Source organism: Ylistrum balloti, unplaced genomic scaffold (assembly GCF_031769215.1).
Source record: "Ylistrum balloti isolate Yb309-2 unplaced genomic scaffold, AGI_CSIRO_Ybal_v1 Utg370794, whole genome shotgun sequence".
NCBI lineage: Eukaryota > Metazoa > Mollusca > Bivalvia > Pectinida > Pectinidae > Ylistrum > Ylistrum balloti.
The window spans coordinates 1,044,752-1,072,238 of NW_026782463.1; the positions used below are offsets into that span (position 1 = coordinate 1,044,752).

The following is a 27,487-nucleotide window of genomic DNA, read 5'->3' on the forward strand; positions in this document are numbered from 1 at the left end:
AATTACAACACGCGTATATGTAACACGCACAGTCTCAAGTGCTTGACGTAGCATTCATTCATTCAAGTTTTGACTTGTTTCAGTCATAACGTATGGATCTTCACATTTATTTTAACACATACCACAGAAATCGGATCTTAAAACCATTTTCCAAAGGGAGTAGGGAAAGAAAGGAAAGACAATCTTTACCTTATCTTTTAAATCCATTCTCATTACGTTAAGAACACATAATTACACATACATTACTCATAATACGTGTCTTTATATACATAGCCACTTTCTCACGTAGTCAGAATGAGGAAAGCGAGATACATGCATGACGATTAAACCAATGTCTTGTGTCACTAAACAATAGCTACTGCTTTTTAGAAGAGAAACATTCCTCGTAATTAATGCACCAAGTCCCCAAGATAATTGAAAGTTTTGCCAGTACTTGATGTCAGTTCTTACCACAAGGGAAATGCCGTTTGGTTTAATCCGAGCGAACACAGCACACACACTTTGTACTCAAAGTAATGCTGGGATGACACTGTCGATGTCATGCGCACTATCCATTTCCGGTTTGTGACGTACATATTACGCCATAAACTGTTATATACAAATTTTCGGGTCCTTAGTGACAATCTGGCAGTTACCCGAACTACACAAGGTACATTGTATCTTTGTCTAAAACGTATTTTCCAATTGTGTAAAGCAACTCAGCGTACCAATTCACACCTTCATGTTGTGTTCCGTTAGAATGCGATTGAGTCCATGGCAATGATATGTACTGTGAAATCGAATGTAACATTCGCGTTGGCGCAAACACCGCATGCGCAATTTGTTCGTTATTGATAACACCGTAGCACGATGCCACAACGCCATCCACGACAATGCTGCCCTCTGCCGTCAAGGGCGCGTAGACACCGTCTTGAAAACCTATTTTTATGTCAATAATTTTTGATGGTTTTATTACTTTTGTCATTTCGGCAATTAAAACATATTGCCCTATTTTAACGGTGTCAGCGTATCTTGCCTGGAAAGAATGTAAGCTTGTTTGGTTTGACGGTGAGGTGTAAATGAGATGTTTATCAGTGAGAGTTATCGTTCTTCCGTCGCTCGTTAACAATGTGTGGTATAAACCCGTTCTCTGTTCGTCCCTGTCCAGGAATGTGATGACCTCACTGTATTGAAGAGTTCCAGACTTCGTCATGGTCAAAACTTGGTCTCCAACTTTGATGTCGGAAATTAAAACTCGTCCTTTCTCCGGTGTTTGTACAGTTCCAGATCCGGTGAAACAGCCTCCAATCTTGATCGCAGCGGATGACTCTGTGAAAAAAAATCGTTTATGAGTAGAACACATTTCACAAATGATGATGATAATGATAATGATGATGAAGAACATGGTCATCATGATGGAGGAGGAGGAGGAGAGGGGAGAGGAGGAGGAAGGAGGAGAAAGTATGAAGAGAGGGGGAAGAAGGAGGAGAGGAGGAGGAGGAAGGAGGAGGAGGAGGAGGGCAGACTTTAAAGCATGCTTAAAACTATTTGAACATTTCAAGTCATCTATGGGTGCAATGAAAAAATAAGAAATGTATATTTAGCATTCTTATTACAGTATAAACAACGATATTTCGACAATTAAGGAAATTTGGAGAGGGCATCGTTTTAGTCTGTCAATTGCTTTGTTTAATGAGTCTCGGTATTGCTGGGTATTATGTGATAACTCAGATCATCTTGTCAACTTAATTGATGGAAATCGTATTCAATCAAGGAGCTAGCTGTCAGATCTGGCTTCTTATCAAGTACATGTTCAACATGGCATGATTAGCCGTCCTCGCTGATTATGTATGTAAGGATTTCCTACACACCGTCGACACGTCTGCGAGTGTCCCTGTACCACCCGAGTGTTTGCCCAACACTTTCCTATGCCCATACCAGTATTTAAGGGTGTATGGCCCTTTTACAAACATTCAATCAACAGCTATCATTCTCGGCCCAGTTTGAATAAGTCAAAGCAAAGTTGTGATAGCGGCACATGAAGGGTATCTTTACCGCAGTTATATGGGGTATGTCTGGTGAAGTGTTATCACTATAACAACTGCTACACATGTCAAACATTGTTACTTACCACCCCCGGTAAACCTAATATGTAAGGGCCTGTGGTTTAATTTTAGATCATACCGAAAACAGATATTTGTCTATATCAAGGTACTTGTTTCCTGTATTAGAGAATAATAAGTAAAACGCATTGTTCTTGTCTGATATCATCGATCGAAACCTTCAAACGTGAGCTTGCGAATTTCTTATTCATAGTTACTATTATTCTCATATATCAATGTATGTTGAAATACCAAAGGCTTCAGGCGAGGATGTCTACAAGTGTGTAATCACCCTAGAAATCTGTGAAAATATGCCAACATTCCTCATCGTGGTCTTTCAACTTTTAGAAATATTTCCTTCATCCACTGTTCACATCAGACAGAGGGATTCAGAATGCTTTGTGGAATGTTAATTTCCGTGTTTTAGTGTAGAGAACTGCATCATTACAACATCCCTATTTCCCTGTTGGTGCATTCTGGTAGGGTCGCCATATCAAAACATCACTGGCTAACATCCAAGCCATGCATTGTGTAGTACGTGAAGGTCAAATCAGTACCATGTCTGGATAAAGACATAAATGTCTTAGAATATCGATGTCTTCACTGGTATCAAAATTCTAACGATTACAAATAGTTCGTTATACCGTCTCCCGATGTCAGTAGGTAACTCTAGATAAAATACATAGTTAGGGTAACGTAGTCCATACTAGGGTAAGTTAGGGTATAACGGGTACAGGGGCGTGTTCCGAGACTGACAGGGAGAAATTTCACATCTACGTGTTTATACTCTTCACTCCGGTGGCTGCAATTTTATACTTATGTACTTGAATAACTTATATGTGTGTACACACCAAATTATTTATCAGAGGCCACGAAGTGTCTTTCTTTTCAAATCATCTGTATAACTATAGTTAGAAGGAGAAGGATATTAAAGACAATACGCTGTTTCAAAATTAAATGCAGAATTGGTGTTTCTGTATAATTGCCATAGTTAGTAACCACTTGCCACTGAATTTCTAGTCCCAACCAATACTGGGTTAGCAATGCGTTTTCGTTCTCGACAGTGATCTCATCCTGAAAGACTCTCGTTAAATAATCTCTGGCGTATTCACGTAACATGGTCAGTATTACTCACTTCTATAAACATTTAGATAAAATGTCGTCATGAGAATCCAACTGACCTCTAATATGAACTTAACACGTAAAACGTGAAGCATGTGAAGCCCGCCTAATCCTGGGTACACATTGGAGTTGTAATCCGGCACTCCATAGGTGTTTTACAAGTACGAGACACCCGAACGACCGTCCTTACATGTAGTTGGCCACAGGCACACCTGATAGTGTGCGGAAGTTCTGCACCAGCAAATTATAAACAGCAATGACACCAAATAGAAACGATGGAAGCTTTCGTCAATAACAGTTCTCTCAAATGTTGCACATCCTAATTCCAGCTCGCTTTTAAGAACTAATTACTTTTCGCTATCCTCTTAAGTACGATAAATAGCTTTTTTATGTTAAATGTGACTTGGTGTTTTGGATAAATAACGGGACAAAGTCTTGCCTATCTATTTCTGGTTTGGTTTAAAGGAAAGTATGAGGAGCCCCCAGTCGTCTCCATATCTGGGGTACACACCTGGCCAAGATCTCGTTGTCTATGGCGTTTGAAGATGTGTAAAACGAAGAGCATCTCTTAAACTTCAAGGGGATGGAAATACGTGCTTTACAAGTGCTATGATAATGACGATAGCGTTTTAATAGAGGCGGTTATAAAAGCGCACGTTAGTCGCACAGACAGTGACTGGGTCGTCATTGTATTGGAAGCAAAGCGGACAGTAGTGCTAACAGGTAGCGCCGTGGAATGCCTTTTTAACAGGCCAGTAAACTATTGAAAACGTTTGTTATATAATGGACAGATATATCACCGGTAAATTCGTTAGTAGGACTGCTGGACGTTGAGTTCGCTCAATGTCTACCCAGCACAAGGGCTAAAGATTCTGCTGTTTTTCATTACTATATACAATATTGTAGGCAGATTTTTTTTTCAAAGCATGATACGTACTTCTGCAGATTTTTATCATTTTCTACGTCATATCATTTTGTGATTTATGAATATATACCGTCAAGAGATACATATCAAGAGGGTTGAATTTTTGCCTAATTTAACTCAATGTTGTGAGTTTCTTTAAGCGCTGTACATCGTGATGTCCCAATCATGACACGTTTTCAATGAAAGACTTTCGTAAAAGCCTAATCACATCGGCAGTGATGCTAAACAAAATGACAGTGACAGTTTTTGTGTGGCTCGTTTTCAGTTGGCTTAAAGCTGAAAAAAAAAAAAAAAAACGATCCCGATGGTATCATCGGACCTCACAAACAGGGTTGATTAACCGATACATTTTCGAACCCAAGCTACGTGTACAAGCGATTTTTCTTGGAACTTGTAATCATCTTTTTCCCGGATGTGAAGTCTGAGACATTTTGTTACAGATATATACAACCTTTCTACAGAATGTGAAACTTTATCACTCGGTCTATTGGCATGGAACACAATATATTAGTTTGAATGGAGGAACAGGTTTAATAGTTAGTTATTGAAGCCTTGCAAGGCTCGTTTGTGACCTCAAACTTACATCGTATATTAACGTAAAATGATCCTCTAGGGAACAAGCACTTTCATTGTTAGTGGTATGTCACGTGATGATAGGTAAATGACGTGATATAAGCAATATATATCCTGTTTGGAATTATATGAGACAAGACAACAATGAGGTTCTAAAATTAGTCACGTTTAATAGCATTATGTTAATGATATTTGAAGTAATCCCTAGTCGAGAACGACATTTTTCACTGATATGTGGTGTCGGACAAGCATTTATTGCTAACTTCGAATTGATAAACAAAATCGTTTTCTTAGAGGAGGAACCGGAAGTGAAAATCAGAACGATATTGACGAAATCCGTGATGGATGAAGCTTCAGTGGGTGTGTGGGAACGATTCTTTCCATTCGTTCTATCAAATTTATATTCATGGATTTTATTTTAAAATTACAAAGACTGTGTACTTACCAGATTTTACGGAACAATGGATATGGCCACGTGATTCGTAATACACCCAATCAAATCCAGCCTCAACCGCCAGTCGGGCCAGCAGTCCATATTTGGTACGGTCCCTGTCGCTGGTGGTGATATCTACAGCCCGACCCTCGTAGTGAAGAGAGTTCTTAGCGTGGTGGTCATCTTCATCCCAGGCTTCTGTCACGCGCAGTTTCACGTTCGGCCAAGTGTTCATTACGGACACCGCCAGCGTGTTCAGTTTATCTTTGCACCTCTGAAAAATATTACAAGTAAACATTAAACTCGTTTCACATTGAATTGTATTATAAGATAATACGCGGAAAAAGTTCATGTTTTGTGATTTTAAGTCATAGGTTAATCCATGTTAATTGATTATAAAATGGATGTAATATGGAATGTCTAGAATTCTTCAAGACTCCAGGTAACGGAAACAAACACCTGCCAATGTTAGAAGATATGTGGTAATGTTTCATAACAATTAGGTAAATATACCAATGGCACCGTCTTTAGAAATAATCATTTTCATAAAACGTTCAGATACATTAAATTAATCAATTAATATTAGGAACTAGAAAATGCTTGCTTGTAATTTTTCATTGTCTTTCTGTACACTATTACATTAATATGTCTGGAACAGACGTATACAAAATGTTTTTTTTAGAATAGTGGGCGTAGCATGCTCCTCTAAATAAAGATTTAAGTATTGGTGATATTCCACACCTAATACAGATTTTGGCGCAATTAGACGCAGTCGTTCCTAAATCGTATCTGATGGAATACGTTGGAAATTTTGCCCTAAATGCACTCGCGTTGTTTTATCGTAACTAATACTTTAACGGTCGTCATAGTGATATCATGGGGATTTTTTTCTATTTCTTTATGCAATATGAAGCTGGACGTGTTCGTTGGCGTAAGGTTACCTGTTGGTTCCATTGATTTATGACCTTGTTCTCATTTGAGAACTTGACATTATTTACTTGGACTGAACAATATTTACATGACTAGTGTTGTCGATAAAGAAGAAGAGGTTTCAACACCTGGTCTAACTCTCCTCATACTTTTTCAGTAGTTTCCGGGTAAATCTTTCTCTTGTTCATTATTTGCCCTAGTTTTATTGAATTTGAGTTTGGTTTATGCTTATGTTCACATGTTGATATTTTCTTGTTGTTTTTTATCGTTATATTTCAACTCTCCTTTTACACAGTAAGCACAGCAAGACGTCAAACGATGGAAAATCTGGTGTAAAGTTGACTGTAGTTTTCAAACACATTGCATTATAAGTAATACATGTTAAACGATATAATGCAGTGTTATTATCAGAAAACCCACGATTTACAATCTTATTACATAATTTGAGACAGCCAATCTTTTCTCAGTGTTAAGTCCAGCTCATAAATTATATTGCATCGTCCATACAGGGTGTTTAACCCACGTTTTACGTTTATCATCTAAGGGCAATATATACCTCAGAGAACAGAGCTCATAAATGGTATCATTTTATATAAAGGCTGGATCATTTAACATTACAGATAACATAAAGTGATAACAAACGCTGAGTAACAAATACAAATTATTGGGCTTTTAGATTTCTATAACTCGTTGTTTTTTTTATGTGAAAAATCCCCACGCGTACAATCCTGTACATAGGTGTCTGGAGAGGGTTGACTTTTATATGTCTACTAGTCTACTACTGTCGCCTTAGAAACTGACATTCATTGGGAGATATTTGACAGATCCGTTACCTAAAACAAATCGGTGCTGATCCCCCACAAAGGCCAAACAAACACAGAACATAGAAATTGTTGCCCTGCCTCCGACCACGATGTAGGTAGCCGTGTTTATTTGACATTTACGATGACGAAATCGCCGATGATGGGTTTACGGTTGACTGATAGTGCGGACCCTAATCAGGTCGTGGACAGTTGTGACATTAATGAATTACTGATGAATGGTCGTACGGCGCAATTATCATTGTCGTGGAAGTACATAGGTTCCTAACTACATGTGACCGAACGGCCGTGTGTCTTGTTCGGATCAATCACTCTGTAAATCATGTTTATCTATAAACAAATCCGGAAATCAACAACAAACCTAAACAGGCTAAATGTTTAGGTGTCAGTCGATTGTACAAATGAAATTAAACTTGTGATTTATTTATTTATTTATTTTGCTTTCGTTGTGCCAGAAAATCAAACCTGACTATGCTTATACATTTGTACTATAATACATAACCGTTATCAATTCAGAAAACAACACAAGTCTGCAATTCTTATGATTTCAACAACAACTCCTGGGAAAATTTCCATTAAATGTTTTATGAAGGCGCGATATCAGAATTTACTCGGAATTAGAGAATAATAACCTTAAACCCATTTTAACACCCCCGACATATTTGGTCAGTGATACCAAGCATGTGGCAAAATTTAATAAATTTTCTTTATTAGATATGAAGATACAGATACTATGAACAATGTAAACCAAGGCTCTATGTCCTGGGGCTGTTTACACCTACCCATACCGACTGAGTTGGAATAAAAACTAAATTATTATCGACAGAGCTTAGGTGTGATAGATGCCTTCCGACATCAAAGCTCTCAACGCTTATTCTCCTGACTTTTGGACTATCGTTGTGATAAATGCCGGTACGACGGGTTTATTGGGATAAACAGCAGTTGCTAGATCGCTGGGCTCTGACCTACCCCGATTCGATCACGCATCGGGCCGAGCACGAGCGTTTCTCAGATGTCTTTCACTATTTGGCTGTGAAAAGTTCCCTTAAACACGATCAAAAACGCTTTAACAAAATTGCTTGTTGTAAATGTGACATTCCCCACCCCGGAATGTCCGTGACCTTTACATGAGATAATGGCGCAACGTAGCCACTTGAGAAAGCTCAGTCCAAAGTGTTCGTTCCCGAATCACCAGGTAACACTAGTGTTTAAAAAAACTTTATAACCTCTATTTACGACGGGTAATGTTGTACGCTGCATGTTTTGTGTAGGTTCAGCGAGGAGACGTTATCACAATAAAACAATCACACGGTGCACCACAATCTGTCATTGCAATACTCTTGCCACCAAACCGAAACTTCATTCCCTTGTGATTCTATAATACCGAAACTTTACTCCCGTGTAATTCCACTTTACTGAAGCTTAACATCCGTGTAATTATACAATGCTGAAGCTTTACTCCCTTGTAATTCTACTTTACTGAAGCTTAACATCCGTGTAATTCTACAATATGGAAGTTTTACTCCCGTGTAATCATACATTGTTGAAGCTTTACTCAAGTGTAATTCTACAATATTTAAGCTTTACTCTCGTGGAATTCTACAAAACTGAAGCTTTACTTTCGTGGAATTCTACAATATTGAAGCTTTACTCTCGTGAAATTCTACAATATTGAAGCTTTATTCTCGTGTAATTCTACAATAGTGAAGCTTTACTCCCGTGGAATTCTACAATACTGAAGCTTTACTTCCGTGGAGTTCTACAATACTGAAGCTTTGCTCCCGAGTAATTCTATAATACCGTTACTCGGATACGCCAAAGAATGGAATGAAATAATACTATGATAAAAAAGCAGGCTTAATCTTTGATAGATACATATGCGTCATTGAATATCTGTAACCATATGTATGTTACTGTACCCCATCGTTTCAAACAGACGGTCAATATAATAGAATCGACGCTACTAAAATATAAGTTTTCTTGGATTAAAATTTTGTTTTAAATGGTAGTCTAGTTAGATTTGTTACAAAATTGATGATATTGTATTACGGAATCCCTTTAGAAACAACTGCATTGTTTAAGTAAACTTCCACAAACTTGTAAACTGATTTGGCAAACCACTAATGGGGGTCAATGTTAACAGAAACCCGTGTGCCGGTCGTACCTGAACTTATGAAGTCAAGTTGACATGCGCAATACACAGAAACTCCCTCGATATACCTAAACGAGGTCGTACATGATACATCTCACCAGCCCGCCACTCTCATTTCCGCCAACATTGTGAAAACATCGAAAAAAATGTGCCCGATAAGTAGTTAGGTACACATAATGGACTTCACTTGAAACAAAATGAATTTTGTGTTTACAAAAAATATTTCATAAGATAAAATCGGCGACATGTTAGCTTTTATATGAAATGACTATGCAGGCCGTGTATGACGGAAGACCGCAACATGCCGCTAGTGCAATATGATTTCAGTTTTGATTTCTCGTTTCTTCTACTTTACCATGGCTCGTGTTCTTATTTTAATGGAATTTTTGATCCATTCGCACCCATGACCGCTAAACACTGAGTGCGGTGTTCATATGAACCACTGCATGTGTTACAAGGTTAATATTCCTTACTGAATTCCGTGGAAAGTTCTTTACCAAAGTGTTCATTTATTGATGTACTGAATTTATCATAATATTTTGTAATTTAAACATCTACTTTTTATGGTAATATTTGCCTGTAACTTTTCGTTTCTTCGACATTTATCCTATATAAGTTCTGGATGTGTGATTTACTAGGATTATCAATTCAATATCGAACACCAGTATCATAGATAATCGATAATTATATAAACTGCCATTATCAACTCTAAGTCTTGAACTTAACAACCATTTAAAATAAACTGTTTTCTACTTCATCCGAAATAAAACAGGTCCTTTCACTGCTGAAGGAAAATAATTTGCGATCGTACAACCACGATTTACCGTCCGCAAAATCTCTCACTTGCAATGATGATCATTGTTATTGTATGACGTCAATGACCCCGATCGACCCCGATACGTCATGTAAATAGCGCGGCCCTAATAAGTCCCCGATTTTAAATATTACTTTCGTCGCGAATCCTTAGCAATGAAACCTAGATTATGATTTATGACAATCCACCTGAATTTTAAACTTTTCAACAATCACGATATCCCATCACAAACATTAAGACGCATATTAAGTCAAAGCAACATTTATCACTTCATCGAAATTCATCTTGAACTGTTTATCTTTTTAAATATAAACCAATAGTTATCAGTTTTATATCTAATGATAATAAAATACATGTGATTGTAAAAAAACCACTCATTATTAACTACAGATGATTTAACTACAAGTTTTGTACATCGTCAAGTATTATCCTTGTTACAGACCAGGCACCTTATATCTCAAACCACTGTTACAAATGACGCAGCTTTCAGTTATATTGTAAAAATCTGTTTTGCGCTTCCGTCTGCCATTTCTAGTAATGCATCGGATTACTTTCACATCCTGACTGAATAAATGTCGTAACGATGCCGTATGTTTAAGTCAATCTACAATAATATATAATCATCTGTTTCTTTCATGTCTGTACATCATAGTCGAAACATAAATAACACGAGGCCGCAATTGGAGCAACAATACATACATATAACTACGAAACGGGGCGTGGTTTTGCTGCAGGGACGATATTCTGCAGATTATATGCACACCAATTCATTAAGGAGGCAGTATCACGTGCAGCCTGGCATCACACGGTCCGGAATTATATGGAGTCGTACAATTGGTGGTTTAAAACGGCAGTTGTGGTTCCGGTGTGCGCAACCTCTGCATGTCTGGCGCTGCGTACAACAAGTACACAGCATTTAGGAGTTATCAGACAACCAATGACGATACGAGGGTAGAAGCTATGGGGAACACCCATTAGTAACTAGGTGTCATGCTGACGACGCCATAATGCAACAGAAGGCAAATCAGAAGTACCGTGTTGATATTAAAATTTAAAACCTGAAATAATACTATTGAATAAGCTATGGAAATCCGTGACAGAATGTTTGATATTGGCGCTCGTGTTACACGGCTTTGTTACGGTAACTATTTGTTATGAAATTTACAGAAAAGGTTGTAGTTCGATATTTCATTCGTTTTATATCGATTTCAGTTGCATTTAACACCTCATTTAGCGCTGAAGTGCATTGTGTGTGCGTTTTTATCACTGGATGATACAGACATCTCCGTACATCTCCAGCTAATTAATCACCCAATCCTAAATCAATACATGACAGTTTTATCATTTGTCTACTTTATATCGTTTCTTTTGGAAATATTACCCTTATTCATTGACAACAAACCGAAACAATATCAGTAATGGGGGTCTTAAAGTGCAAAGAAAAATAACTATTATCAACAGAAAACTTCCCCTGTAGGATTAGAATATTTTGTAATACCTTCTACAATCACGTATGTTAATTTTTCAGTGTTTTTCTTCTGTCTTGTAATACATTTTATGTCTACTAAATATCCGTTAAGAACTGTCGAACAATAGAAAATTTTGGAAATAAATAAAACTTTAAAAAATTAAACGCAAATGAAAAGAAATTCTATTTAAAACCATTACCTTACCATTGCAAAAATGGTCAAACACAGTGCATATTGGCATACTATTGAGATTTTCTTTTTTAAATGTCCCTTAGAATTAAATGTTAATGATGTCCTGTGACACATACCCTAAAGGCATAAAAAGAGCACCGATGCCTGAGGCAAAGGTGAGTTTATTACGCCTGTGACGGGCCACGGAGGTGGAGACCCTGATCCTACTTTAGTATGCAACCGCATGGGTCCACGTCTTTATTGATAAACATTGTGCCGTTTTATTGGCGAGTTGGAGTAGAAGAACAAAGCGCTGCGGATCGGTTCGACAACACTATAAAACACTTGAACACCGCCATGTCAACATAGCCTGTCAGCATAGTTCTCTGTCAGCAACTTAAGTATACAAGTGGAACCAACTGTGTATTTTTAGACCTGTTGAAACGAAATTACTAATTGAAATCTTTAGACACTGTATGGTGTCTTGATAAAAGTTTCGCCTACTTAAACAGAATGAAGGTTTCTTATTAAAGAGTTAAACATTAAGTTTTTCTTTGTATACTAGAAGTCTTAATGAAGTGATTCCAACACCGAAATGCCAAACATTTTTATAGTAATATGTAAATATTGTAAACATTGGTTTTTGACTCAGACTGTAAACGAGAGAGAGAGACAGAGAGACAGAGAGGGAGAGAGACAAAGACAGAGACAGAGAGAGAGAGAGAGAGAGAGAGAGAGAGAGAGACAGAGAGACAGAGAGGAGAGAGAGAGAGAGAGAGAGAGAGAGAGAGAGAGAGAGAGAGAGAGAGAGAGAGAGAGAGAGAGAGAGAGAGACAGAGAGAGAGAGAGAGAGAGAGAGAGAGAGAGAGAGAGAGAGAGAGAGAGAGAGAGAGAGAGAGAGAGAGAGAGACAGAGACAGAGAGAGAGAGAGACAGAGAGAGAGAGAGAGAGAGAGAGAGAGAGAGAGAGAGAGAGAGAGAGAGAGAGAGAGAGAGAGAGAGAGAGAGAGAGAGAGAGAGAGAGAGAGAGAGAGAGAGAGAGAGAGAGAAAAGAAGAAGATGAAGAAGAAGAAGAAAACGTTATTACTTCATCGATGACACATGCAATGCCAATATTGATCAATATCAATAAGCACAATCATATTCGCAAACAAGAACGACCATTACATAACGTCAACACATAAGAACACAATACATCGTAACGTCAGTAACCAAAAACACAATATATCACAAAGTCAGTAACCAAAACACAATATATCATAACGTCAGTAACCAAAAACACAATATATCATAACGTCAGTAACCAAAAACACAATATATCACAAAGTCAGTAACCAAAACACAATATATCATAACGTCAGTAACCAAAAACACAATATATCATAACGTCAGTAACCAAAAACACAATATATCATAACGTCAGTAACCAAAAACACAATATATCACAAAGTCAGTAACCAAAACACAATATATCATAACGTCAGTAACCAAAAACACAATATATCATAACGTCAGTAACCAAAAACACAATATATCACAAAGTCAGTAACCAAAACACAATATATCATAACGTCAGTAACCAAAAACACAATATATCATAACGTCAGTAACCAAAACACAATATATCATAAAGTCAGTAACCAAAAACACAATATATCATAACGTCAGTAACCAAAAACACAATATATCATAACGTCAGTAACCAAAAACACAATATATCGTAACGTCAGTAACCAAAAACACAATATATCATAACGTCAGTAACCACAATATATCATAACGTCAGTAAACACAATATATCATAACGTCAGTAACCAAAAACACAATATATCATAACGTCAATAAACACAATATATCATAACGTCAGTAACCAAAAACACAATAAATCATAACGTCAGTAACCAAAAACACAATATATCATAACGTCAGTAACCACAATATATCATAACGTCAGTAAACACAATATATCATAACGTCAGTAACCAAAAACACAATATATCATAACGTCAGTAACCACAATATATCATAACGTCAGTAACCACAATATATCATAACGACAGTAATCAAAACACAATATATCATAACGTCAGTAACCACAATATATCATAACGTCAGTAACCAAAAACACAATATATCATAACGTCAGTAACCACAATATATCATAACGTCAGTAAACACAATATATCATAACGTCAGAAAACACAATATATCATAACGTCAGTAACCAAAAACACAATATATCATAACGTCAGTAACCAAAACACAATACATCATAACGTCAGTAAACACAATATATCATAACGTCAGTAAACACAATATATCATGACGTCAATAACCATAAACACAATATATCATAACGTCAGAAAACACAATATATCATAAAGTCTGAACCACAATATAGCATAACGTCAGTAAACACAATATATCATAACGTCAGTAACCAAAAACACCATATATCATAACGTCAGTAACCACAATATATCATAACGTCAGTAACCACAATATATCATAACGACAGTAATCAAAACACAATATATCATAACGTCAGTAACCAAACTCACAATATATCAGAACGTCAGTAACCAAAAACACAATATATCATAACGTCAGTAACCACAATATATCATAACTACAGTAACCAAAAACACAATATATCATAACGTCAGTAACCAAAAACACAATATATCATAACGTCAGTAAACACAATATATCATAACATCAGTAAACACATTATATCATAACGTCAGTAACCAAAAACACAATATATCATAACGTCAGTAACCACAATATATCATAACGTCAGTAACCACAATATATCATAACGTCAGTAAACACAATATATCATAACGTCAGTAACCAAAAACACAATATATCATAACGTCAGTAACCACAATATATCATAACGTCAGTAATCACAATTTATCATAACGTCAGTAACCACAATATATTATAACGTCAGTAAACACAATATATCATAACGTCAGTAAACACAATATATCATAACGTCAGTAACCACAATATATCATAACGTCAGTAACCACAATATATCATAACGTCCGTTACCACAATATATCATAACGTCAGTAACCACAATATATCAAAACGTCAGTAACCACAATATATCATAACGTCAGTAACCACAATATATCATAACGTCAGTAATCACAATATATCATAACGTCCGTAACCACAATATATCATAACGTCAGTAACCACAATATATCAAAACGTCAGTAACCAAAAACACAATATATCATAACGTCAGTAACCAAAAACACAATATATCATAACGTCAGTAACCAAAACACAATGTAACATGACGCCAGTTACCAAAAACACAATATGACATGACGTCAACCAAAAACACAATATGACATATTGTAAACGCACAAATACACAATATACCGTCATCGTTACAATTATAGGTGAAGACTCAATGACAGGATACATTATATATTGTGTCAATGCTAAGTACCATACCATTGGCATAACCGAAACAAATTTTGACCCCAAAGTCATTACGAAACGACAAAATGAAGAAATAAAGATGAAGACCATAGTTTATTTCAGGAATGTTCGTTAAAATCAGTTTACTTCAATGTAATTCCTGACGAAGTCATTTCGGATTTCTATGACATCCTGATGACGTGATTTTACGGACATTTACGGATGGGACTATTAGTTTCGAATAATGTAACCCCACTGAATGTCTGTAGTCTGAACTCATCAAAACGGCAAAGACGACTGACAGAGTATGAAAGTCGGGGTACATGTCAGGAGGTATGATTGATAAATGCTAACAGCCCACGCACAGGTCAGTCGGGGACAAGAGGACTTGTCAAAACCATGACGCCTTAATAAACAAATTAGACAACGATTCCTTATGGGATAGAAACGGGAAATATATATTTATATAGTGGAATGAAGAGACGTTGTAAAACAATGGGAAATGACGCATGTTAATTGTGGTGGTTCAACTTAGCTATTACCGATATGACCACGGGCTACAACGCAACGGAACCAAACAGTTATCTGGAGAGTTATCGTATGTCACTACAATTCAAACACGTGACACACGTGCATTGTTTACGTGATCCATTTCAGAAAGGCAACTACTGAGGCTATAAGAAACCCTAATAATAGTGTGCACTTAATGCGTATGCACCGATATATAGCTGATAAGGGGAGAACAATGATATCGTACCAATGTCATTAACATAGGCTATATATATATATATATATACAAACAGTCTGGACGAGGAACTGTAGGGTGTACTATCAAACAAGAATTAGATCCATTAGGGACAAATTTTACATTGCCTTATCTGCCAGTCTTACGAAACTGAACCCGCTGTTTTGATGGTATTGGTATTTAAATTCATTTTATTGACAAATGTAAACGCTTGAAAAACTCTTCTAAAGTTTTACCATTAAAACCTCCCTATTTTTTTTCATTTAATTCGTTACTAAATACATTTGGCTTAATGCTATTTCCGTTCATGTAACTGTTTATTTGAAGAAAAAAATCAGGTAATGGTTAAATATTTGTTTCCTTGAAGTTTGTCCTCCCGTACTTGAGGTATGCTGTGATTCCACCAGAGGAAAGAAGATGGTTGCTATGCATTACCTGTAAGACAACTGATCTGAAATTGACGATGATGATTCGGAAAATAATATCACGTGACTCTATCGTCAAGTATTAAAACGAGTGGTTTTTGTGTCTAACGGTAATATATAATCCAACAATGTATCACGAGTATAGAAATGGAGAGATATCGCCTTGCCCAACAATGAGCATCCAATCTGGGGTTAGATGCTAGGCAATTTATTCTTTCTCTATAGAGTTATCTGGTTACCAGAAAATGCAATATTTCACCCGACCAATTTCCTATTGCGAAAGTGAGCATTATTTTTATGATTAATCTTGATTCCATGCGGCTGTGTCGCTACCATGGGTCGCTTTAAGGATAAATGACTGGCTGTATTGAATGCGAGTCCTCTCATGTTTGTCGCATTTTACACGTGGCTGGCATTCCCGTGTAATGCATATTGTATGGTTTACCATAGGACTAGTTATCTTAACAATAATTATCAACAAAAGGCTCCTCTATAAAATTTCCATCCACAAGTACATCATCATTCTTAGTTTCTTTATTTTGAAGAAAGCAAAACATTTACCTAAGGACCCTCACTTCAGAAATAGTTTTTCAAACGGCAAACATTTTGTCATTGTATACAGTGAAGCTACAATGAATGCGTTAAGCCAGGATAGTTGCTGTTAGAAAGCTTTTTAGTAGAATTCCTGCTGTAATCCGTACAGAAAGTCGTCACATTGCATCCGCATACCCAAGCCATGTCATAGCACTCTCCTCCGAGTAATATGCTATGACACCGCGTCATGTGCCTTTTCATTCGGTCTGATATATATGTAAAGATTTAAGCAACACTATACAGTGGACTCATTAGTTCAACATTAACACATGCTGCCTTGTGTCTATGGAGTAATGCGATGCATATGTGCAATGACGGGCATAATTCGCACATTTTTATATTTTTCTAATTCAAGAAAGTACATGCATATATAACACCACGTTTCTGTCACTGCTCAACGCAATGTGCATTATATGTCTTACCGTACATTTTTACTTTCATTTGCCTTCAGATGATAACATTAAGAGCATTGACGAATTATTGCTCTATTCAGAAAGATAAGATCAACGTTACGATTACTGGTTCTGAGAAAGTGCAGATTAATCAAACATTTGTTTTGCCGTAACAGTTGGCGACAAAGAACAAGCAAACATTTGACATACCCGTTTTTTTGTTACGACACCTAAACAAATAACATGCTAGCATATCAGCTCCGCTTTGTATTTAATTATTATCTATATCACCACATTTAATAAACCAGAATGCGCTAAAATCATAAACACCATATCAGAATGCAATCAAAGTAATGATGTGCTCATGGAAGAAAGTGTTAGGCAATACCAAGTCATACACCACATGCATTGCTTCATAATGCAGCTTTGCTTTGTTCTTGGTGAAATTCTGCCTGTTCCTTTAAGTACATAATTTACACCCTGATGTACACGTTGCTGGTGGATATCAGTTATACAGGTTTTAATGCCACTTTTCATCGTACATGATAAGGTTTTAATGTAAAACCACAGCTACTTGTATCATCAGACATCTTGCATGGTTTCTTACTACAAATATCATATTTATTATGTATGAAATGTACTTCATTAAGCTATTTAAGTATTATATGCACTAAGTCTCAGGTTTATGCATACCAAAAGCTGTTGGATATTCTTAAGTGAAAAGAGATAATAATTTTGATCTATTCCTCAGTTGACCTTAAACGATTAATGTTTTTAACTAGTTAAAGTACATTAGAATAACACGTTTATGATATTACAACTCCATTCTATTCATTTTGAAGACAAAGTTATCACAATTTGTTTTGAAGGTTAAGACCTTCTGTTTAATTTGGATACAGTAATTGCTATTTTGTTTAATGAAGGCGACAGAGTATAGTCCCCAAACATCACACACTTTATGTTTAGCTGGCTATGTAATACGACCATGTATCGATATTTACCTCTGCTGTTTACTGTCTATATATGTAGAGTAACTAGATGTATATTTATAATGTAGTAATGCTACCGCTCCTGGTGTAACTGCGCTGTTTTCACTTATCTTGTAGTAACTGTATTTTGCCTGTTGAATTGTGCTTGAGAACACGACACTTTGAAGTGACGATAGCGGGAGAAGGGATTATGTGAAGGGCTGGACTAGAAGTGTATATAATTGATTCAATTATCATATATACGTTGTCTACATAAAACTCTGTCTACAAAGTATAAAGCCTTAAGTGAAATAAATTCCAAGATAAGACCTATGTGTTCACATCTTGTGTTGTAAACTATGGGTGTTAGATCAATATTATACACACGTTATATGACTGTCCAGTGAGAAAGGTGATAGCTAGGCCAATGTTTATACCGTGTTAGTGACCAACCTATTTTAGCCATAAAGTAAGGGACATTTGGTAACAATTTTCTCACTCAGGACTTCAAGAAAACTTAGCAATACTGTCATATGGTACAATTGATCAAAATTACACAATGTATCTACATAACAAAAGCAGTGAAATGAAGTATATGAAACGAATAAAGAATGCACTAGCTGATGTGTTTGAGTATCAGATTTGTAATGAGTATCATATAATGTTATGTATGAATAAGATGATGTCTTGTGAGAGTATCTGATTATGAGTTCTTTGAGTATCAGAAGACGTGTTTTGTGAGTACCAGATGATGTATTTTTTGAGTATCAGATAATTAGCTGTGTGAGTATCAGAAGATGTGTTTTATGAGTACCAGATTATGTATTGTTTGAGTATCATATAATTAGTTGTGTGAGTATCAGAAGATGTGTTTTGTGAGTACCAGATGATGTATTGTTTGAGTATCATATAATTAGTTGTGTGAGTATCAGACGATGTGTTTTGTGAGTACCAGATTATAAATTTTGTGAGTATAAGATGATGTGTTGTGTGAGTATCAGAAGATGTGATTTGTGAGTATCAGAAGATGTGATTTGTGAGTATCAGAAGATGTGAGTTGTGAGTATCAGAAGACGTATTGTGTGAGTATCCGATGATGTGTTGTGTGAGTCAGATTATGAGTTGTGTGAGTATCAGAAGATGTGATTTGTGAGTATCAGATAATTGTGGTGTAAGCGGATAATAGTGTTGATAAACATTTATAATATGGAGTGATGAATATAATATATATATATATATATATTTGTGTTGAACACGTAAAAGCATGTTACTGATCATTGCTGCCAAATCGCAATTCGCAGATATGAATTCGTTTATGTTAACAGCGCATTTAGTTAAGATACACAATTTAGCAATTTATAAATAATGTTTTACATTTAAAAATTAAGTTAATATTCCTTCTTAGAAACATATGGATATCTTCACAGTAAACCAATTGAAAACAACAATTTCTGTAGAAATTATTTCGATTAATCTCCATGATGTGTTATATATAGTTATATATAAAGTTATATATAGAGCATCGGACGTTACAACATTTACACCATGATACTAAGATGGGTTTAAAATTTGACGCCATAATCAATTCAAGAATGTTAAAACTAAGGCTTCATTTTATTTTTATACATATTTTGTATGTTTCTGAATCTAGTGACGCCGCCCTGACATATTTATTTCATTAAGATCTGTGAAAATTATTAAACGAGACTCCAAAATATTACATGAATCCTCTCCCCCCTGGACATGGTTTATGCCTGTAATATCATTTCAATACTTCATTGTACATATTTTCTAATTCCAAGGTTTAGAAAAAAAAGTTTCCTCTAATGCGTACCATAATTTTTTTTTCAATTAGTTAAATGAAATTTGCTTATAAAAGCAACCGTTTAGCACTTCCACTTCCATCAAAAGACACGCGGGGACATTTTTATTTTGCCAAATGCTAGTTGTGTACAAATACTTATATAAAAATTCAAAATGTGTGTGGCATATTTAAAGGACTTTTTTTTCTTATCCGTACATATTAGTTTATCATTCCTTAATACATACACCCTTGAAACAAAGCCCTGAGTTCATACAGGCAGGGGTGGTCCGGCGCCTATAATGCTTTCGCTACAGGTAGTCGTGCTTAATGTATCATTGTGTTTAAAAAGTAGATGTAAGATAATTAAAAAACAAAGTAAGGAGACATCTGATTTCAATTACAAACCCTTCAAGGGCAGATAAGAATTAGTGTTCGTATATACTACTTTAAGTATATAATACTATTAAAGTATAAAAGAAATTGGAATAAACAAATGTTCTCCGTAAGTCGGAAATCTGATGAATGACTACGAACGGTCGTATGGGCCTTTATTACGGCTGTATAGTTTGGTTACAGAATCTATTAACATCCTAAGCACTACTGTATCAAAAGACTGGTCTAATTGAAAATAGTTCAAAATCTCAGCCTCCCCAGTTTTCACATACATATAATCCTATATTCCATTATAATGTAATGGAGATTATGGGCGCTGAGGATAATATCGGTTATTAAAGTGTTTTTTTCTAGGTCTAGAGTATTATGGGTTGGCCATCTGAAGAGAATTAAGGCTTTAAAGAAGAACAATAAGGAGAAAAGCCCACAGTCGTTAACACCTCCATCTTACAGTAACGTGTACCCTCAGTCCTCTGGACGGAGGCCTTGGAAATATTGAAAACGGAAAATGTTACAAAAGTAAAGTTGATGATTCCGAAGAAAAACTGAAGTTTAATTAGAAACTTAATTTATTAATTTGTGAAAATGGAAATACCACGTACAGGAAGGCCTCAAAAATATTGTGATTTCATTCTTTGTCTGGATATGAATGACATATTTGTGATCTGAACCCGCTGACTGTTATCAATATTACAATCAAAAACTATTCAAATAAGTTGCAGTTTTGATATCTTTGAATGGCATCCAACGTGTGACAATGATTTTCGGATCAATTTATTAAAAGCAATATAGTTATTTGGTGAGTATTCTTTTAAATTTATAACGGATTTAACCAGACTAGAGTTTTACCTCCTTATACATAACGATAACTGATTATGTCGGTGAAGAACGATTTTGATAAGAAGTCGACATGATGATTAACTACTATAAATTAAATACGTTGTAACTTGAAATATTTCTTACAATTTTGCAAAATCTTTTACAAGGATTCTCTCTAATCACTAGCATTCAAACACGAATTTATAGGACAAATGCAATTAAGTTAAATAATTCTCGAATAAAAAAGATTCCTGCATTTATTTGGGAACTCTATATTAATGAAACTTGTATTTTTGTATAATCTATGGAATTTATTTGTAAAATTGCATTTTTGAATTTTCTTATCTATATTGTGTTACTAATGAAAAATATTTGTACTATCATATCACTTAAAAAGATATTTCCATATTTATAACATTGCTTGTGCAGTTGTATAATTTCATATTTTGTACTATGCTATTATTGATGAAAATCATCTGCACCATTTTATTCATTAATTAAAATTAAATTTGTTCTTGTGATATTTGCAAACAGTACCTTCCATACGATTTCGTATCATTGCCAAATCCTTTCGTACTTTTGCCTCAAGGAACAGCATATGCACTTCATATTTTGTTGGTTTTGATAATTTTACAAAATGCTGTTTTCGAATGATTGTTTTGGAAGGTGCGTCGGATGAAGGAATGTAGTTATGTTTTTATTTGGGGAGTAATTAAAGAAAAGAAGATTTTAAGCCTTGTCTATTGATGTTTAATAAAAAACTAATTTAAATATGCTTTGTCACAATATTTGTATAAGAAACATCAAATTTTTGTAAGCAGAAAAAACTTAATAAATGTTTAGGCGAAGGACATTATCATATCAATGTTTCCTGTATTGCAAATTTACAGCAAACTGATACGAATCCTATGTAAAGAGTTTTGTTTAAGATTTCACATGTTAAGAACGTGTATTTATAATCATTTCGGAGTTCATATTGTTGTTGGCACCATTGTTCGTATCGAACAAAGAAACGAAATTATTTTTTGAGTAATCTAAATAGATATATGTATTGTAATTTTGATATAGATAAATAAGCCCTTTTAACACCACGATTCCCCAGCTTTCCTTAGTTAAAAATCCATCAGTTGTGGTTATGTTTAACAAATTAATAGTATTAACAAAATCTTATCTTTCTTTCGTGAGTTCTGAATAATATAGCTGCAGAGAAAAATGAAATATCACAAGTGTTTAGAACCATATACTACACTTTCATTATACATATATATGGATTATTTGCTGTAAAAGCATAAACATCAAATATAACAGCGCGAGTGTTTTGACATGTTATAGTCCAAAGTCTGGTAATAGTTATTTATTTAACGTCTTTGAAATAAACTCGTTTTTAAATGCTGGTATTTTAACATTTTTTAAAATGAAAGTTTTAAAATTCTAAATATTTTACTAAATATATAGTTTAATGAGACACACTTGTCCAGCGTGGTCCAGACAGTTACGCTAGAATATGGAGAAAATAATTTATCATTTCCGAAATCGATAATCTGTCATTAACACGATACCTGTAGACGACGCACGTGCCACGAACATGTGTACCTGAGCAGTAAACACGCGTCAGATGCGGGGGCATTTTGAAAGTAAGACATACGTAGACTTCATAATAAGTACTCATCTACTTTATTTACATTGGAATGGAAATTTTACTGATATCGTGTTTCAGTTCATAATGCAACTTTTCATACTTAAAGATTAATTAATTATATAAACAATAAGCTTTTTGTTTTGTTTGTTACACTACAGTGAAAAAGACTAAGTAAATAAATAAATACATAAACACACAAAAAGAATTATCATTTTTGTAAACGAAAAGACAAAGAAATCACAGGATTCCAATGAATAGTATTATTAAGAATATTCTAAATAATCGTTATTAAGTTAAGATTAAAACTTCAGCAGTTTATCGTTATTCGGTGTCTGTTTTAAGTGAACAACCTAAAACATCGACATTAAGATTTTTAAATGTGGTTGAAATTACTCTTTTCTTGACCGAAGTAAGAAAATGATATTCTCTCACTTTTTATATAATTTTTTCTATAGAAAAGTCAGTGGAATGAAATAGCTATGATATCTATGTTTTGTTTTCATATATTTTAATCCAAAATTCAAAACAAACATTTGGTTATTATGAAGAAATAATTGATTATTCTATGAGATAAAAACATCTATTTAAAAGTGAATTTCTGACTTGAAACTTCCTTTCGTGGGTACTATTGACCGTTCAACATTGTGATGCTAATTCTTTGTATGTATGTTTATAACATCGAATGCGTTTCAAATACCTTCTGTACTGGTGTGTCAAACATTATGTCAGATATCGTCAACACTAGCAGGAACTACCCTGATAAGATCTGTCAATGACATGAAACAATTATACAGTCAGGTGCTGAGAATCGATAGGTAATGTAATGTCTGTGACACAATGAAAGTGAATAGTGTGTCGTTTTTTTCACTAATCGGCTGGGTATACTTCGACAACCTCGCTCATTAAAATCACATTTATCATTCTCTAGCAAATATTCCAATTAGAGGAAATGGTCTTTCAAATATCATCAGCAAATCTTACATAGAAATAGTGATCACCACGCCGATAACATCTCCCGTCTAGAAAATATGTCATATTTGGAAGCAGCATTGAAATATAGGTCGATAATGACACTAGGCTCCAACTTTAAACATTGGATATATATATGCGGTTATATTAGTTATTAATTTCTCTACTATTAAAAGCACCGTATTTTGTCCGAGTGGGATCAGGGTAACATATTTATACAGCTTGAGAGTTTCTAAATGAATTAAAATCTCACACATATTTCATTATACTTTTATCAGAAATATATGGAAATGTCGATTGCATCATACATGCCTACAATAAACTTGAATTATGAATGTCGACGTAATATTATATGTCTTAGTGTATTTAGTTGGTACTGTATTTTATTCTATAGTAGCAGAAATGATTCTGTAATGTACGCGGTAATCAATTGTAATCAAATGTAGTTTTCACAAAACGCTTGGTTTTTTAAGGTAAACAATTATTTCCCAGCACCAAAAATAAAAGAAATCGATTCTGCATAACTTATCTCTAAGCTGTTTATATCGTAAACTTTTCTGATACTGGTAATCAAGTAAACTGTTGTTTATTAGTTAAAAACGTCACAAACACCGTTGTTTATAGTAATGGTCTTAATTTGTCTGATACTACTAATCAAATGCACTGTAGTTTATATCTGTAATCTTATCATACACTGTATCTAAATTCAGTTCCTATAGAAAGGTGATATTCACTTGTTTGTTTTGTACAAAAATGAATAATGACGTTTGTAGCAGTACTGTTAAATTGTCTGAAACCACAAATCACGCAGACTTTTTGTCAAAATACCGCTGATTTAACTGATGTCATTGTATATGTGATAAACATGTCTCTTCTGGCAAATGGTAGATACTGATATCTCAATCACATGGGCTACTGTTTCCAGCAATAATATTTACTTGTCTGATGTATCAAATTAGACATAAGGTTGTTTTTAACAATGATGTTCACCTGTCTGATGCAGCATGTCATATAGTCTACTGTTTCTAGTAATGTTATTAATTGTTTTACCAGAAAAATCATATGCACGGTTGTAGCTAGCAATACTGTTAACTTCTCGGATACATCAAATCACTTAAACGGTTGTTTTTCAAGCAATACAGTAAACTTGTATTTAATCGTAAATCACACATTCCTTTGTTTCCGTTTATATTGTTAATTTTAATGAAAACACAAATTTTAGACTATATTTTCAAATAACACGGTCCATTCATCAATTACATTGCGATGCACTACATATCTAAGTTCTAGTCATTTTAATACAACCGTTTACGCTAAGTGTTGTTTCTTGCCACGTGCGTGCATAGTTAGTGGATTATTTTTCAAACCTTTGTTCTCATTATCAAAACCAATTCAATTGAGAAGTTCAGTATAAAATGTAGAGTTACAGAGGTAGAATGGATTATACTTTTTGTCTCTACAGGAGCAACAAGAAAATATAAGACAATTATTGAGTTTCTGTTATTTACATCTCACTACCAACAAATTAAAAACGTAATTGTACTTATTTCAGATGTGAAAAATAAAATAAGCAGGTTCACCATAGTTCAAAAATTAATTTTTGTTTATCTGAATTCGAAATAACCAAGTTTGAAAATATGACGTTGTGAAGCTTATGAAGGTTAATACAACTCATCTTTGACTTTTTTTATTATTTGGTTTACAAATTTGGCAAAGAAAAAAATAGCTATGGGAGAAAGGTTCTTTTGACGAGGAATTTGTATACTTGTGAGATGCTTGATAAGGTGTTGACATTAACTGTAACGAAAGAGGAAATCTAATCACTGTGGCGGGTGAATAGATACTATAAAGTGTATGGTGACTAGTTTGTCTGCGATGTTGTCATGTCAAATTAGACCTATGGTGGGCCTCTTAAAAATCACCGGTTTCAGGAACTTTTCATTAATACCACTTAACGAACCAATAAACCATACATGAACCTGACATATTTTGACAAGATCCAGACATGAAGGTTTTGATCAATCTTGTAGGGTGCTTCATACCTGTCGATTCCAATAGACGCTTATCTGGTACATGGTGATTTGTCTATAAGCGACACAGTTTGAAGACCCAACAATGGATCAATTGTGAATAGATAGCAGATAAAAGTAATTTTGTTTACAAAAGTAGATTGTCAATCTAATGGTTACACGTATAAGGGACATGTGAAACAAACCGGAAATCTTGCTTATACCCGATGGACTTTTGATGAAATATTTTTGGCAGTTTTATCTTTTCGATGGTGAAACATTTTACTGAAAAGGATTTTTTTTCATTCCTGCTAATAATCATGACCGTTCGTACTACAGTATCGTTTTTTTTGTAACATGCATTTGATTCGAGTGCGTATTTAGATTCAGATAGACACTTTGTGTACGAATACCCATCAACATTACATAATTTTCTTCCTAGATACAGATTAATATGAACCGCACTTCCATCATATTACACATAACATTATCGTTCGAGGCAGAAGCACGGAATACTAATGAGTTCATTAAATATTGCAATAACGGGTAAATCATTATATTCTTGGAACATAACTCATAAAACACTTAAGCTGATAAGTTACAATACGTTTGTCTGAGACGGGTATTATATCATCTTTGTCTTCATTACAAATACATTATAAATGCTTTCTCTTTAACCTTGACATAGTCTTCAACATTCAGACGCTTACTGTTCGAGTTTAGCTGATTGGTTCCATAACTGAATCCTTGAATTGTCTATCAATTAATTATATTTTTCGTACAATTAATCAATTTTTAGCCAAGATAGCTATATATATTGTTCTTGCATAATGAGAGATATCAATATATGTTCTTACCTATGTGAACTTTTTCTTTTTGTTTTTGTTTTTCTCTGTATTTTGTTTTGTGTGTTTGATTTGTTTGTATTTTTTTCGTTTGTTTGTGTTTGCATTCTTGATTTATCGGTTGATAATCTAGATGGTAAAGTAGCAGATATTTTATATATATAGATAAATGTTACGTACCTGTGACATGATTCTATCAGAACCGTTGCCCTCTTCGTCCTTAAATATGATGTTGGGGTTATCGTTGGTAACAAGCTGTTTAAATTTCGGATCATCTCGGGTGATGACACCCTCGCTTAGTCCACTAGCTCCAATGGTGTTTTCTGATAAATTCGGCACACCTTGTTTGTGAACCAAGGGAATCATTTTTGCAGGTCTTTTCCTTCTGCCTACCACCCGGCCACATTGCAGGGAAGGTCCCGTTAGAAGGAGGAACACGATTAGCCCCGTGTAGAATCGTCGATACGTCGGACTATACATACCGCCGTCTTATGCAATTGTTTTAAAACTTTTTAAAACACAAAAAAAATATCACAAAATACTCTTACTACTTTTAGAAAACGAGAAACGGTCTTATATGCACATTCACAGGAATGAAATCAGGAAATATATCAGATTATTAACAATTATTTTAATTTCACTGCTGACTGTATGATGATTAACTGTTAGCCTTTTTTAGAGACATATTCGTCAGAAATACAAGTCCAGTTCACTAATGATACCAATCGTTGAGACATCACAAGACGATACAACTATAATCCAATCACCAACATCTAAATCAAACTCATCCTGTCTGTCAAACTAAAGTTGATAATTTGTATGAAGAAGAGATGATTGCCTAGTGCCCTATGCTAAGCGCCGATTGTGATTGATTGGTGTACAGTGGTGATCCGTTGTCTAACATAACGTGAACGTAAGGTCTTCTGTGAGGGCTCTAGACCTCTCTGA

General features: G+C 34.8%; 1 protein-coding gene across 1 annotated transcript; it reads right to left on the minus strand.

The window, feature by feature from the left end:
• Positions 1–640: 640 nt before the first annotated feature.
• On the minus strand, positions 641–27,019 carry LOC132558505 (sonic hedgehog protein-like). The gene is made up of 3 exons (XM_060223072.1): positions 26,720–27,019; positions 5,147–5,408; positions 641–1,308 (listed from the first exon to the last, which is right to left on the minus strand). Exons 1-3 carry the CDS (start codon positions 27,017–27,019, stop codon positions 641–643), a joined length of 1,230 nt encoding a protein of 409 aa, XP_060079055.1.
• Between the last annotated feature and the right edge of the window lie 468 nt (positions 27,020–27,487).

What these genes read in the sequence shown, in the direction of transcription:
- LOC132558505 (XM_060223072.1), bottom strand. Translation starts at nt 27,019, where the DNA reads ATGTATAGTCCGACGTATCGACGATTCTACACGGGGCTAATCGTGTTC. An exon ending in CTGATAGAATCATGTCACAG is followed by an intron (nt 5,409 to 26,719) that starts GTACGTAACATT and finishes AATATTTTTCAG; the next exon opens with AGGTGCAAAGATAAACTGAA. An exon ending in CCATTGTTCCGTAAAATCTG is followed by an intron (nt 1,309 to 5,146) that starts GTAAGTACACAG and finishes TTTTTTTCACAG; the next exon opens with AGTCATCCGCTGCGATCAAG.